Source organism: Bos javanicus, chromosome 15, assembly GCF_032452875.1.
Source record: "Bos javanicus breed banteng chromosome 15, ARS-OSU_banteng_1.0, whole genome shotgun sequence".
Taxonomy (NCBI): Eukaryota; Metazoa; Chordata; class Mammalia; order Artiodactyla; family Bovidae; genus Bos; species Bos javanicus.
Window position 1 is genome coordinate 75,864,847 of NC_083882.1, and position 13,529 is coordinate 75,878,375.

Below are 13,529 nucleotides of genomic sequence, written 5' to 3' on the forward strand. Positions count from 1 at the left end.
GCCAAGATCAACCGAGCCCTCCCCAGACCTGGAGGACTGCTGAGCTGGCCCCAACCAAAACTGCTCACCCTCAAAACCATGAGCTAAATTAGTGGCTGTGGATTGAGCCACTGATTTGTGGGGTGTTCATTGCACAGTGAAAGCACCTGACACAGAGAAGTCATTTGGCTGAGTTCACATAGCAGAAAGTGAAAGTGAAAGTCGCTCAGTCATGTCTGACTCTTTGCGACCCCATGGACTGTAGAGTCCATGGAACTCTCCAGGCCAGAATACTGCAGTGGGTAACCTTTCCCTTCTCCAGGGGATCTTCCCAACCCAGGGATCGAACCCAGGTCTCCCGCATTGCAGGTGGATTCTTTACCAGCTGAGCCACCAGGGAAACCCAAGAATACTGGAGTGGGTGGCCTATCCCTTCTCCAGTGCATCCAAGGTCTCCTGCATCGCAGGCGGATTCTTTACCAGCTGAGCGATCAGGGAAGCCCAGGATTCAAACCCAACCTTTCTGACCCCAGAGCACATGCTCTTTGGCACTGAAGTTTCAGTGCTTACAACATATATTAAGTTTCACTGAGGCCCCTAATGAGTCCAGGGGCTTCCCTGCTGGCTCAGTCGTAAAGAATCCACCTTCAATGCAGGAGACCTGGGTTCGATCCCTGGGTTGGGAAGATCCCCTGGAGAAAGAAATGACAACCCACTCCAGTATGCTTATCTGTAAAAATCCCACGGACAGAAGAGCCTGATGGGCTACAGCCCATGGGGTTGCAAGAGTCAGACATGACTTAGTGACTAAAGCACTCCCAGTGAGTCCATGAACAGAGTCATAACAGAAGCTCGGAGATGTCAAGAAACCTACCTGAGTTCACACAGCTGGTCAGGCTGGAGGAAGGCATGCAACCCAGTTCTTCTGATTTTACACTCATACAGTTCCCAACTCTCAATAAAGGCTGGCTCAGCCAGAGCTTGGGGCACTGGTGTTTAAAGAAGCTTCTTTTTCAGTGCCTTTAAAGCCCCCTGCCACCACCACCATACCTCCTTGAATTTCACGAACAGCCCAGTCTGCTCCCTCCCACCATGAGATCCTCAGACAGAGCAGGTGGCTGCCTCAGCCGGGAAGCTCTGACTGTTGAACTGACCCTGTCTGCCGCACCTTTCTCTTCTCACTGCCTCATAGACAACTGCTGTCGGTTGTCTTGGATACAGCAGGAGATAAGAAAGGATGGCAGCTGAGGTCGCAACAGGAACTGGACAGGCTATGGACAGAGAGAAATGGCTTCCCAGACAGACTCATGCCCTTTCACCCAGCCTGGAGTGAGAGAGGAGTCCGTGTGGGAGAACTGAGGTCTCCATAAGATCACCTGGAGGAAGAGGGATGGGCTTGGAGTAGGGGGGAGGCAAGTCAACTGCCCAAGGCCTCCGTGTCTAATTATAAGGCTGAGAGGAGGAGGGCGTGTCACAGAGTCACCTGGAGTGTCAGGGGGGTGGGAATGGCCAGTGGAGAGGCCCCCTGAGGCCTGACCATGAGCATCTACAGGGCAAGGATCTAGAGCTAGGCTGGCTTCCCAGAGCTGGGACAGATGTGGCCCGTCTCTACTCCACCATAAAATTAAATTAACCAGGGCCTCCTGGTGGCTCAGGGGTAAAGAATCCACCTGTCAACGCGGGAGACACGGGTTCGATCCCTGATCCAAGACGATCCCATGCCGTAGAATAACTAAGCCACGACTGTTGAGCCTATGCTCCAGAATCAGAGCCCGGAAGTCACAGCCACTGAGCACACACATCACAGCTGTTGAAGTCCTAGAGCCCTAGAGCCCTAGAGCCCTAGAGCCCGCGTTCCGGAACGAATCCACTGCAAGGGGAAGCCTACGCACTGCAACCAGAGAGTAGCCCCCGCTCCCCACAACTAGAGAAAAGCCTGAGCGGCAATGAAGACCCAGCATGGCCAAAAATAAATGAATAGTAAAATTATTTTTAAAAAATCAGCAGGCAAGGAGGAGGCAGCTGTGGCATGAGAGAAGAAGATGCCTTGAGTCGTTCGGACTAGATCTGAACCCTCCTAGGTGTGCGACTTTGGGAAGCGTTCTTTCTCTCTCTGAGCCTCAGTTTCTCATCTGGAAAATGGGGATAACCATCACTTATCTCGCGGGTTGCCATAAGCCCTAAGTGAGAAGAGGTTGTGAGAGCTTCTCATAAACCACAAATGCCATGTAGGAGAGATGACACTACGGCCCACCTGTCCTTCTGGCTCCGCCAGCTCCACTACTCCTCCAAGTCCTGGATGAGACCCCCTAAGCACCACTCCCCAGAGTTCAAAGGGCCCATCGAAGCCATCTGGCCCAAATGGCCTGGCTTTGCAGTTGGGAAACTGAAGGCCCAGTGAGGAGGGCTTTGGCTGGAACTGGGTTTCCTAACTCGGGTTCTTTCTGCTCCATCATGTGTGTGGTCAAAGCCCACCCCTCCTGCACCCCATGCTCCCTGGCCTGAGCCCGGGGGGTAAGCCAGGTGAGCTGCTCCATGGCCCCGTATCTGCTAATCCAGTCCACCTTCTGAGCGAAGCGACGCTTCCACATCACATCAGGAGGTGAGGCTCCCGAGGAGACCCCTGCATGGTTTCTGTATGAAAAGGAATCTAAAATCCGAGGCTAGCCTCTGTGGAAGACATCTGAGATTTGGGCGTCTGACCCTGTCTGTGCCTGCTTAGCTTAGTTTTTTAATTGTTCTTTGATTTGTTCTTTTAAATAGGATGCACATATACTTGGTACAAAATTCAAAAGGCATAACAGGGTTAATATACAGGAAAGCAAGTTCCCTCCTTTCCTGTCTCCCAGTCACTTGGTTTTCCTCCCCAGGGGGCAGTATTGCTCCCAGATTCAAGTGACTGACTTTACACCTTTATAAGCAAAAGCACACACACATTTATACAGTCTTTTCTATATTGCATAAATAGTAGCATTCGATACACGTAGTTCTGGACCTTGCTTTTTTTCTCACCCAACCACCTGTCTTGGTGATCTTCTCTCATCAGGACATAGAGAGCTGCTCCTTTCTTTTTCATGCCTGCATAGTATTTCACTACCTGGATCATTTATTCGCCAGTCTCCTCTTCATGATCCCTTCTGCTCTTTCTCATCAAGCTATCATAGTGCTGCAATAAATTATCATGTTATATGTAGGATAAGTTCCAAGAAGCTGAATCCCTGGGTCAAGGAATACGTATGCTTACCATTTGATAGATAACAAGTTGTCCTCCATAGAGGTAGGACCAACATTACTGGAGAGTACCTATTGTTCCATACCAGTTCCGACTCAGTATATTATATTTTTTAACCTTGCTCAAGCTGATAGATAAAAATGGTATATCCGCTTATTTTTAATTTTCTCTTTTCCTATTATAGGAGAAAATGAGCAACCTTGCATATGCTTAAGATCCGTTTGTAATTCTTTTCCCAGAAACTGTCCATACCTAATCACTTTCCACATTTCTCACAGTTTTTTCTTATTGATCTGTGGAAGCTCTTTATATATTGAAGATTTCAGCCTCTGTCTGCGATAACAGCTTCGAGTATTTTCCCATGTTTTCATTTGTCTTTTGATTCTTACAGTGCTTATTTCCATGAAGGTCCTTTTGATATCATCAAATCTACTCATCTGGATGTTGTGGAATTTCTAAGGTTTGTATCACACTTAGAAATCCTCTAAATTGTAAACCTGGACCCACACTGACTTTCCGTGTTGGTGTCTGGCCTGACCTTTCCTTCCTGGTTTGACCCACTGTCAATGCTGGCACCTAATATCTATATCCAGCCTCTGCTGGGCAGCCCCACCCCTTCCCTCCTCGCTACTTACCTCTGTAGTTTGGCCCTTGACTTCCTGCCACTTTCCCAGCCACCAGCTTCTGTGCCCATCCAGCTGCTTCCCAGCCTGCTGCAATCCCTCTGGCCCCTACTCATCCTCCCACCCGCTCCAATTAAAGCAGTGCCTTAACGGCATTCTTCCTCATTCCCTACTTCTCCCCCATGGACCACGTTTATCCAGCCAGCCCAGCCTCCCTGCTCCTTTTGGAACACAACTACACACAGAGACTTGACTTTGAACCTCGGACTCCTTGGTGAAACTGGAGTGGTAGGGGGTCCATGGATGATATGGTGGGTAAGTTGGGGTTGGGGGAGCAGAAAGGAGGAAGAGAGGAGTCTTCCCAAACCTTTGCTAGCAAATCCCAATGTGGCATCCTCCTTCCCAGCAACTTAGCTGAATTTCTATCTTTATTAATCAAATAACAAATTTAATTAATTACCTTAAATTGCTCTAATTGAATCTAGAACAAGAGCACGGACAAAATCCTGGTAAGTAATGAACTCAGACATTTCCAGCATCCAGAATTGAAATGATCTTTAATTTCAATTTGGGAGCAAAACTAACGTGACTGCGTTCAAACCCTCCCCTCCAGCCTGCTCCCTGACAGCCTCGCTACCGCCCACTATGCCAAAAAGACCTCCAAATTCTGTTCTCCCTTTTTGGCAGTGATGATCTTTCTGCCTCAACTTATCCCAACCAAGAAATGGGTCCAATCCCCACCTGCAAGCGCTCTCTGAGTGCTGGAGTCCACCGGGTGCCTGGAGAGTGTACAATAACAGCCCTGGTAGAAGCACAAATAACGAGGCAGCAGCCAAGTCAGGCGCTCGACCCATCCTTGCCTCCATGTCGCTCCTCCTGCTGTGCCTTCTGGCAGGAGTGCCTCTTCCCTGCTAGTTTCCCGCTCTCACATCCCCGCTTTCAAGGCCAGTTCACATGTGTCCTTCAAAGGAAGCCACCCACCCTCTACAGAAAGGACTCAGCTAGACCAAGATGTTTTCTGTGCAATTGGCCTCCCAGGGGTAGCCCCGGGCCAGGGGCAGGAGGAATGGAACAGAGCTTGTTTGGTGTGGGAGGATGGCAACGCATTCTCTGGATATTAGAGGTGAGGAAACAGGCTCAGAGGAGTCAAGTACTTTTTTTCCATGATCACACAGCTGGATAGTAGCTAAAGCCACACACGTAACCCTAGCTGACATGGCTGCCTTTCTGGCTTTGCCTGCATATTAGTAGAGAAAGCCACACCTCAAAAATCTCCCTTAAAGCCCACCTTTCCGTCATATCTTTTCCCTAAGCCACCAGATCCCATCAGTGCCTTGTCTCCCTGCTCCCCTTACATGCTTTCCCTTCCCTGACTCTCTCTATCCTGCGCATGGCTTTGTTCCAGAATGACTTCCAGGTGATCTGTCTGATTAAGAAAAAAGGATGCAAGGACAGCCAAAACACTCTTTAATTTTTTGTTCTTATTGTTATGGAGTTTTTTGTATCATTATTTTCTTATTATTCTTCCCTTCAGCTGCCAAGTCTCTGCAACATGCCTTCCATCGTGCCATGCTCCTGCCCTAACACCTACAGTGGCTCCCTATTACCTCTTCCTCAAGTCAGAGCTCAGTCATTCACTGAACAGTGAAAAATATCATAACAGGTAGTATGCACTATTATTACAACAGTGAGAGGCAGCCATTCCTTTCATTTCTACTTGATCAATTAGGGTGCAGAGAGGATCACAGAGCTGGGGTTCAAATCCTGGTCTCTCCCGCTCCAAAAGGCTCCAGAGCCAGCTCCAGCCCCACAGCGTGGTACAGCCCCATCAGGTGCTGGATGCAAGCGCCTGCTCCAGTAGGACCCTAAGGGCCATGCTTCTGGGACAGAACTAAAGAACCATCTGTGGTCCCTGCCCTCAAGATGCTTCCAGTCTCAGAGAGGACATAAGCCCAGGTGACCAGCTCTGGAAGAGGCAAACAGATGCCACTCCATGTTCAGGGAGGGAGACCAGCTTCAGCCCTCCAAGGGAAACTGCCCTCTCCCCTCCAGAAGCTGGATGTGGAAGGGAGAGGGACAAGGGAGCCGCCACCGTGAGCAGAGCATCACCCCTCACCTGCAGTCACATCCCTGAGCTGGTCCATGTGGGACACAGGCAGGCAGAGAGGTGGGGCTGGTGGGGCTCATCGGGGAGCTGATGGGGCTTTTAATGCTCCTCCAGCCAGAGTGATGAGACTTGGAGGGGGGGTGAGTGTGGTTGAGTGCTGGCCACCCTGGCAGAGGGAGCAGATGTCTCAGCCTCTCCCTGTTCCCCCGCAGGCCTCATCTTTTATAAATAGTTGTACTCGTTGGAGCCAGAGTGAGTTAAGGCTTCGGCGTTTCTGAATGACAGCCGGGCAGAGCCAGGCCCATCTGCCTGGGGCTAGGCACGCTCACAAAAAACACCCCCTCCCCACCAGCAGCCCGTCTGCCACAAGGGTGTCATTGCACCCAGGACATGCGGCATCCTGGCATGTGCTGGCTCCACGTGGCTGCTGGCATGTGGGCTGTGTGGGCTCCTGAGCAAAGTAGCCAAGTAAAATCAAAAGGACTTCGGAACAGACTGATTCCTGGGGGAGCTCGGCGACTGCATGATGAGCATGCAGCAGCCAAGCTTTAAGCTCTGAAGCATGATCGGGGAACGGGGAAGAAGGCTGGGCCAGGTGACTGCAAAGTTCTTTGGTACAATATACATCTGGGGTGACAGGGGCTGGGAGCTCTCAGGGCCCTCGTGGCTTCGTAAGACCATGGTCTCCCTCCCCAGCTCTCACTTGCCGAGAAGCTCATCCGTGTGGGTTCCCAGAACCTTGCCACTCCTGTGTGAGCCCAACACCTTCTCTGGATGCAGGAGACAGCCAGGAGAGGCTCTGCCCACAGCCTGGAACGCATGACTGCAGAGCTGTGTGCTCCCACAGGATGCTGCGCTGAGGTTGCCAGCTCCCCAGGCTTTCCATGAAGCCCAGGTATTGAGACAGCTCTGCTGATCAGGGGAAGCCCTGTTAGAGTGGGAACCCCGTGAGCCTCCCCAACCTTAGAAACTCTCCACTTCCTAAAGCAAGGACATCATGAAATCCTTGACCTTTGGGATCAAAAGTAGGTATTTCAAGCAATAAGCTCCATGGAGGCAGGGACCAGGTCTGTCTTATTCCCTCCTCCTCTTGTCCATGGTGGCATTTAAATGATTATGGATCAAGAGAATAGCTGACTGAGTGAATAAATGATGTCAAGGCCACCTTACCCACCTCCTTGCACGAAACCGAGGTCAGCTGTGAATTCTCTCTGTCCTCTCTCTGTGGAGGTAGGGGACAAGCATGACCAGCCTGGAGCACATTATCTCTGGGGTCCTGCCTCTACTTGAATCCTGGCTCTACCTCTTATCAGATGTGTGATCTCAAGTGGGTTTCTCAACCACTCCGCTTCACTAGCTGGAAAACAGAAAGGTGCCAGAATACTCTGAGATGATATTCTTAGCTTGCATATAGTAGGATTCCATAAATGATGCTGCAGTAGTCAACAGTGCTGCTCTTTGAATGTCTGTGGTTCTCTTTCCAAGCCTGTGGTAGGCTCCTACTCCTCCCTCCTTGAAATTGGATGTGGTCATATGAGTTGTTTTGGCCAATGCATTGAGACCAGAAGCAGCGCATCACTCCTTGATGGAGACTTTAAGAGCCCTCGTGCAATTTACCACACTCTGTTTTTCCTACTTAGTAATCATGGCAGCAATAAGATAGAGCCGCAACCAGCCTGGGCCCTGGAATGAGGAAGACATGAGCCAGATCCTCCACCTCCCATCCCCAAACCATCGCCTCTGCTGACACTCGATGGAGCAGAATGTAGTAAATTGTAAATATGGCTGCAGTACTCCTCCCACTCCTATAGGGACTCCCCCTTGGCAACGTTACTTTGCAACTTCCCATACCCCTTGAGCCTGCTCAGCCATGTGACTTGCTTTGGCCAATGGGATGTTAGAAAATGCTATGCAAACAAAGACTTGTAAAGCCATGGCACATTGGAGTTTGCCCTCTTTCGTGGCTGGAAACTCTTCTGCCACCATGTGAATGGACAAAGAGGGGCCACATAATGAAAGGTCCAGTTTGTCCCAGTTGAAACCCCAAACATGTAAGTGAGGCTACCATAAACCATCTAGCCCCATCTGAACTGGCACAGACCAGAACCACCCAGCCAACCCACCGAACTGGGAGAAATATTAAATGCAGGTTTGCTACTTTAGCCAAGGCTAACTAATACAATGAGAAATAAATGAATGAAAAATAAGCCTCAGAGGATTAAGCCACTGGTCTTTGGGGATGTTTGTTACCGCAGTGTCACCTAGCCCATTCTGACTGATACATTTCCTTCCCCTTTCCCTCAGGGAAAGGAAGTACATCCCAGTTAAGCTGTGAGGGGCTTTATCCATTACAGGTTCCCTTTTGTTCAACCATTCCCTTCCACTCACCCCACTCTCCTGTCTCTTGGTTCAGATAGGATCTTCTGCTGTTATCCAAGCCCCTGTCCCTTGGGCTCATCATGGAGCCTTCTCCTCACCCAGGGCGAGGAGACTGGATCAGACTTTCCAGGGTCAACAGTGCCTTAGAGACAAGTTGTGAGAGGTGCCGGTGTGACCCTGGTCTGCCCAATGGACCAGTGGAGGCAGCCTGGTCTCTGCTCATGCTTGGTATTCCCTCACCCCCTTCACGCTCCTGTATATTATCTGGCTGCAACATGTGGTTTAAAAAGGCACTGGACTCAGCATCAGACCTACCTGGATTCAAATCCCAGCCCTGCCTCTTGCCTTTTCATCCTGGTTCTGCCACTCCTTAGCATGTGACTTCGGGAGAATTCTTCAACCTCATTGAGCTCCAGTTTCCTCCTCTGTAAGCTAGTGGTTAAAAAAAAAAAAAAATCCTTGTTCACATGGCTATATGAGTTATAAATCCATTAAGTGTCTAGAGAAGTACCTGATATGAGTAAACACTGAATAAATAGCAACATGAGGAGCATCTGGAGCCAGATTGGCATTGACTGGCGATGTGTCTTTGGAGAAGTCAGACATCCCAGAAATTTAGCTTCCTCCTCTGTAAAATGGGAGTGAAATGGGCTTTGTGTCAGGATTTTTTTAAAAAGAGTATATAATAAAGTGCCTGGCATGTTTCAAGTTCTGGAAAGTGTCAGTTCTTTCTCCTTGTCTAGTTTACAAATTTATTTGAGTACAGAAGTCTTGTTTTATCTCCCTACCCCTCCCCTACTCTCACACATACACTCTCCAGTCCAGGGACGTCTCTGTGCCTGCTCACCTCCAAGGAATACTTCTCAGGCCAGAGAGCCTGGTTCTATCATATGTCAACTAAACAGAAAGAATTCACTGACCTGAAGTGGTGGGGAGACCTGTGAGCATCTCACACCGACGTCCTCCTCACCCTTCCCGCCCCTCCCCTCCCTCGCCTTACCCTCTCCCACAGGCATGCTCCACGACTGTTCAAGAGCAGTTTCCATGGTGATAGCATTTTAAAGTTTTCTAGGAGCAGAACAAGAATAATTTTCTACCTTCTCCTCCTCCTCCGTGGCAATCTGGGAAAAGGGAGCTTATTACAGATAAAGCGTGGGGTGAGGGGTGAGGAGGGGAGATGCAGCTTTCTTTCATCGCTTGATTGGATAAGATGGTCATGCTGAAACTCCTCATTCCCAGCTTCCCCCACCCCCAGCCCTCACCATCATTCCTTGGGGTCCTTGGTCACCTGTTCCTCACCTGCCTCTGCTTCGGTGAAGAGATGGGTGAAGGTAAGGTAAGAAAGGAAGAGATAAAGGAAAAAGAAAGGGAGAAAGGCTGGGCTGACATATGCCCAATTGTAAGCATGCACACACTCAGAGTGGTTACAGAAAATTTCCACTAATTCCACTTTGGGAAGTGACATACATGGAGATGAGCTGATTTAGAAGCAAAGATATTTGTGTAACCTCGTTGGGACCCATGATTGAGGGTCAATCTATATGTTACAATCACCTTGCACATATCTTCAGAATCTACCAGCCCCAAAGAGGGTCCACACACTACTGAGAAAGAGCGTTGTGGTTATGACAACCTCTGATGACAGAAAACACCATTCTGATTTCTATTTGCTTCCTCGGCATTCTGTCTCTCAACCCTCAGCTGTTTCTCATGTTCATTCTCCAGTCTTTGAAGGGAGCTTTGGTCTGGATTGTGGGTCCCCATACAGTTTGCATCCTTGGAGGAGGAAATGGCAACTCACTCCAATATTCTTGCCTGGAAAAATTCCATGGACAGAGAAGTCTGGTGGGCTACAGTCCATGGGGTCACAAAGGGTCGGACACGACCGAGCACACATTAGCATGTACAAGGTACATCAGGGTAAGAAGACCAAAAAACCAGATACAATCCTGATTCTACCACCCCGTAGCTGGATGACCCTAAGAAAATCACTCAATCTTTCTGAATCTCTTCTGCTTCATCTCTAATTTCTATTCTTTCTGTCTTGCTCAAAAGGTTACTTTAAAAGTAAAAGCAAAATCACCTTGAAAATGAGCTAATATCATGTTTGTAAGATATTTCATTCTATTACTTTAACAGGGTCAATATTCAAGACAAACTTAAAGCCTGGTCTCAAACAACATTTGTGGTGAACCAAAGAGACAAGAAAAGTTGAAATGTCAATCTAGAAATGCACAGTCCCCAGGCAACAGTGTGTGATAACTCCAATGGCACAGAGATCTGCCGTGTGGCCTTGCCCTCTCAGAGCCTTGTCTCTCTCCATCACTGACTCAGTGGACATGAGTGTGAGCAAACTCTGGGAGATAGTGAAGGACAGGGAAGCCTGGTGTGCTGCAGGTCCTGGGGTCACAGAGTAAGACACGATTTAGTGGCTGAACAACAGCAACAACAATAGTCAGACTGTCTCCTGATTCTGAGGCAGGAATCCAAACTAGATAAGAAGTCAAGGTAGAGATTGTGGATATGGGGTTGGTACCACAGACAGCTCCCTTGAGCCTGGGATGCCACCAGAACTCTTGAGCTACTGGAGACCCAGGTTCAAATTCTAACTCTGCCCCAAACATAATGCTACCTTAAGCTGGGCCACTCTGATCTCAGTGTCCCCTTCTGGACATTCAGTCCCATGGGCTTACTGGGATGAGCACTTGCCCACATCGCAAGAGAAATCCAGAGCACCAGCAAGAAGCAGGTGGCTGATTCCCTAAGGTCCTCATGTTCCTCCTCCTCTAAGGCTCAGGACTTGGGGTTTGTCATCCAAGTTCTTGCCTCACTAGGGGGGAACTCTCCTACATTCATGATTTTCCTAAAAGAACAATTTGGTGCAATATATGTTGGAATCTGGGAATCAAACAGCATTGAATGTGAATCCAGGCTCTGGTGCCTATGTTTTAGAGCAAAGGAATTCCTCTCTCTGAGCCTAAGTTTTTCTCCTCTGTAATATGAGAATTAAATAATACCCACCTCACACTACTCACATGAAATTTAAGTGACATTTAAATTTAAATGCATGTAAAGCCTTTAATGCACGCCTGTCCATAAGAAGTACCCAACTAAAGCTAATTCCTCAGTCATCCCTTCCTTCCTAAATTATGGTCTTTCTTGCTTTAGGAAACACCTCCAGCTGAAATATCCCTGGCTTGGTCACTTAGCAAAAGAAATACAGTGGGCAGGAGTCCAGGCATCATTTAGCCATATGTTGTTTTTAAAGGGAAATGGCTTGTTCAAGCCCATAAATTTGGTGGCTGATGAAGACTTCTCTGAAAGGGTCTTAGGTTGAACTCTCAAGCCTGGAACCCTGGGCTGGTCAGGCAGTGCAATGCTAAATAATAGAGGTCACAGGAGGGAGACTAGAATCCAGAGATAGGGTCTCTATCCTACACACCTCTCAGCATTGACTCAAGAGGTGGGGGAGGTGCCCACAGGGTTTATAAAGATCCACTTTAGTTCCAACTTTGCAACCAATGTGTTGTGGAACTTTAGCCAGCTCCCTCCCCTCTCTGGACTGCAGTCTCCACTCTGGAAAATGAGGATCTTTTGCCCTCTGGGATTGCTAATAATCTACGTGCCTCCCCCTTAGGCTTGTGCTGTGACTACCATGGAGACTCAGGATACCACTCACTCCTGTCTGCTCTCAGCCCAGGCTGCAGCCCGTTAGGCCCTTACCTGGACTCATCCTGAATTCCATCTGGGCTGTCACCACCACCCCCGCTCCAGATACCCAGGCTTCCCCCAGAGCCCTCTGCCAGGGCATTGGGAAGGTGATCCAGGAGCCTCTGGGGCTCTGTAGCCCAAATACCAGGGTCTTAGAGACTTCTCCAAAGGGGTGCAGCATTTCTCCATGGGCTCCACCTGGACCACAGGAGGGCCAGCATTTTGATTTCCAGCCTGATTTCCCCAGGGCTCAGGAGAGCAAAGCTGCTTCATGGGCAGTTAGACAAAAGGAAGTCAGTACATGAGGTGGGAGAAATCCACCAGCCTGGAGCCCAGAGGCTCCTTCACCCAGACATCTCCCCAGGACTGGGGAGGGATGGGGAACAATACAGTCAGTGACTCATGGGTCTGATGCCTTCTTTGTGAATAAGACATCCTTATAGAGCTGAGTCTTTATTATAATAATCACTCATATCTTTCTAGAGAGACAGAACGGCTGGATGGTCATGAACACAGAGACTGGAAATCAGCCTGCCTTGTCAACTCCATCTCAGACAAACTACTCAACCTTTTTGTGCCTCTGTTTTCTCCTCTATAAAATGAAAATAATATTTCTGGCCTCATAACAACACTGTGCAAACCTAGAGTATCACATTCGTGGCAGGAAGCAACTCGGATATCACTGTATCCAACCACTTTTAGGTGGGATTTATAGGTGGGAAAGCCTAAGAACTCTCAACTTACACTGCATTATCAGGCTCTTTTGCCCTATGGAGAAGGGACAAGAAGAGGTGTGATGGTCACCCTGTCTGGACAAGGTGAGTGTGGAGAGACCCAGAGACACAGATTAAGGGAAGGGAGAGCAGGAAGAAAGGAGCTGGTATGTACTAAACACCCGTGATGTGCCGGGCACCAGGCTCATCACTGTTCCAGACGATGTCTTTTGGGTATCTCCATTTTCTTATTGTTGTTTAGTCGCCAAGTTGTGTCCGACTCTTCACAACCCCCTGGACTGCAGCATGAGGCTTCCCTGTCCCTCACCATCCCCATTTTACAGATGCAAAAACAGGATCCAGAGGGATTAAGTGACTTACCCAGGGTCACACAACCGGGATATGGACCCAGGTCTTCTTAGAACCCAAACCTTGGACCCTTTCCATTGAAGGGGGGCCATAGTGGGTTCCTCTGTCAAACAATGAAAGTCTGAACTCAGATTCACTCTTTCCCTACTTTTCCTGACTTGTTCCCTGGGATCCAGTTCTCATTTGCCCTGCACTGTCTAATTGAAGAAAAGAGTCTTCCTGGGACCAATCTGCTCTATGTTGGCTTTGAGGTTTCACTTTCCCGTAGGTGACAGGTTCGCTTTCTGCCTTTTGGGGTTTCTGATAATCTGCTGGTTGGACTTCCCTGGTGGCCCTAGTGCTAAAGAAGCTCCTGCCAATGCAAAAGACGTAAGAGATTCAGGTGCAATCCCCGGGTCAGGAAGATCCCCTGTAGA

At 49.0% G+C, this 13,529-nt stretch overlaps 1 protein-coding gene across 9 annotated transcripts in view; it reads right to left on the reverse strand.

Annotated features, from left to right (window-relative positions):
• The window catches only part of LOC133227011 (uncharacterized), a 42,758-nt gene that overhangs the window by 20,735 nt on the left and 8,494 nt on the right, over positions 1-13,529 (reverse strand). For 6 of the 9 annotated variants that reach the window (XM_061381242.1, XM_061381241.1, XM_061381240.1 and 3 more), the window contains exon 1: positions 854-1,127. In XM_061381242.1, the coding sequence (XP_061237226.1) occupies positions 854-920 (67 nt within the window). In that variant the 5' untranslated portion in view covers positions 921-1,127. The other 3 variants (XR_009729703.1, XM_061381237.1, XM_061381236.1) reach the window with 3 other exon arrangements.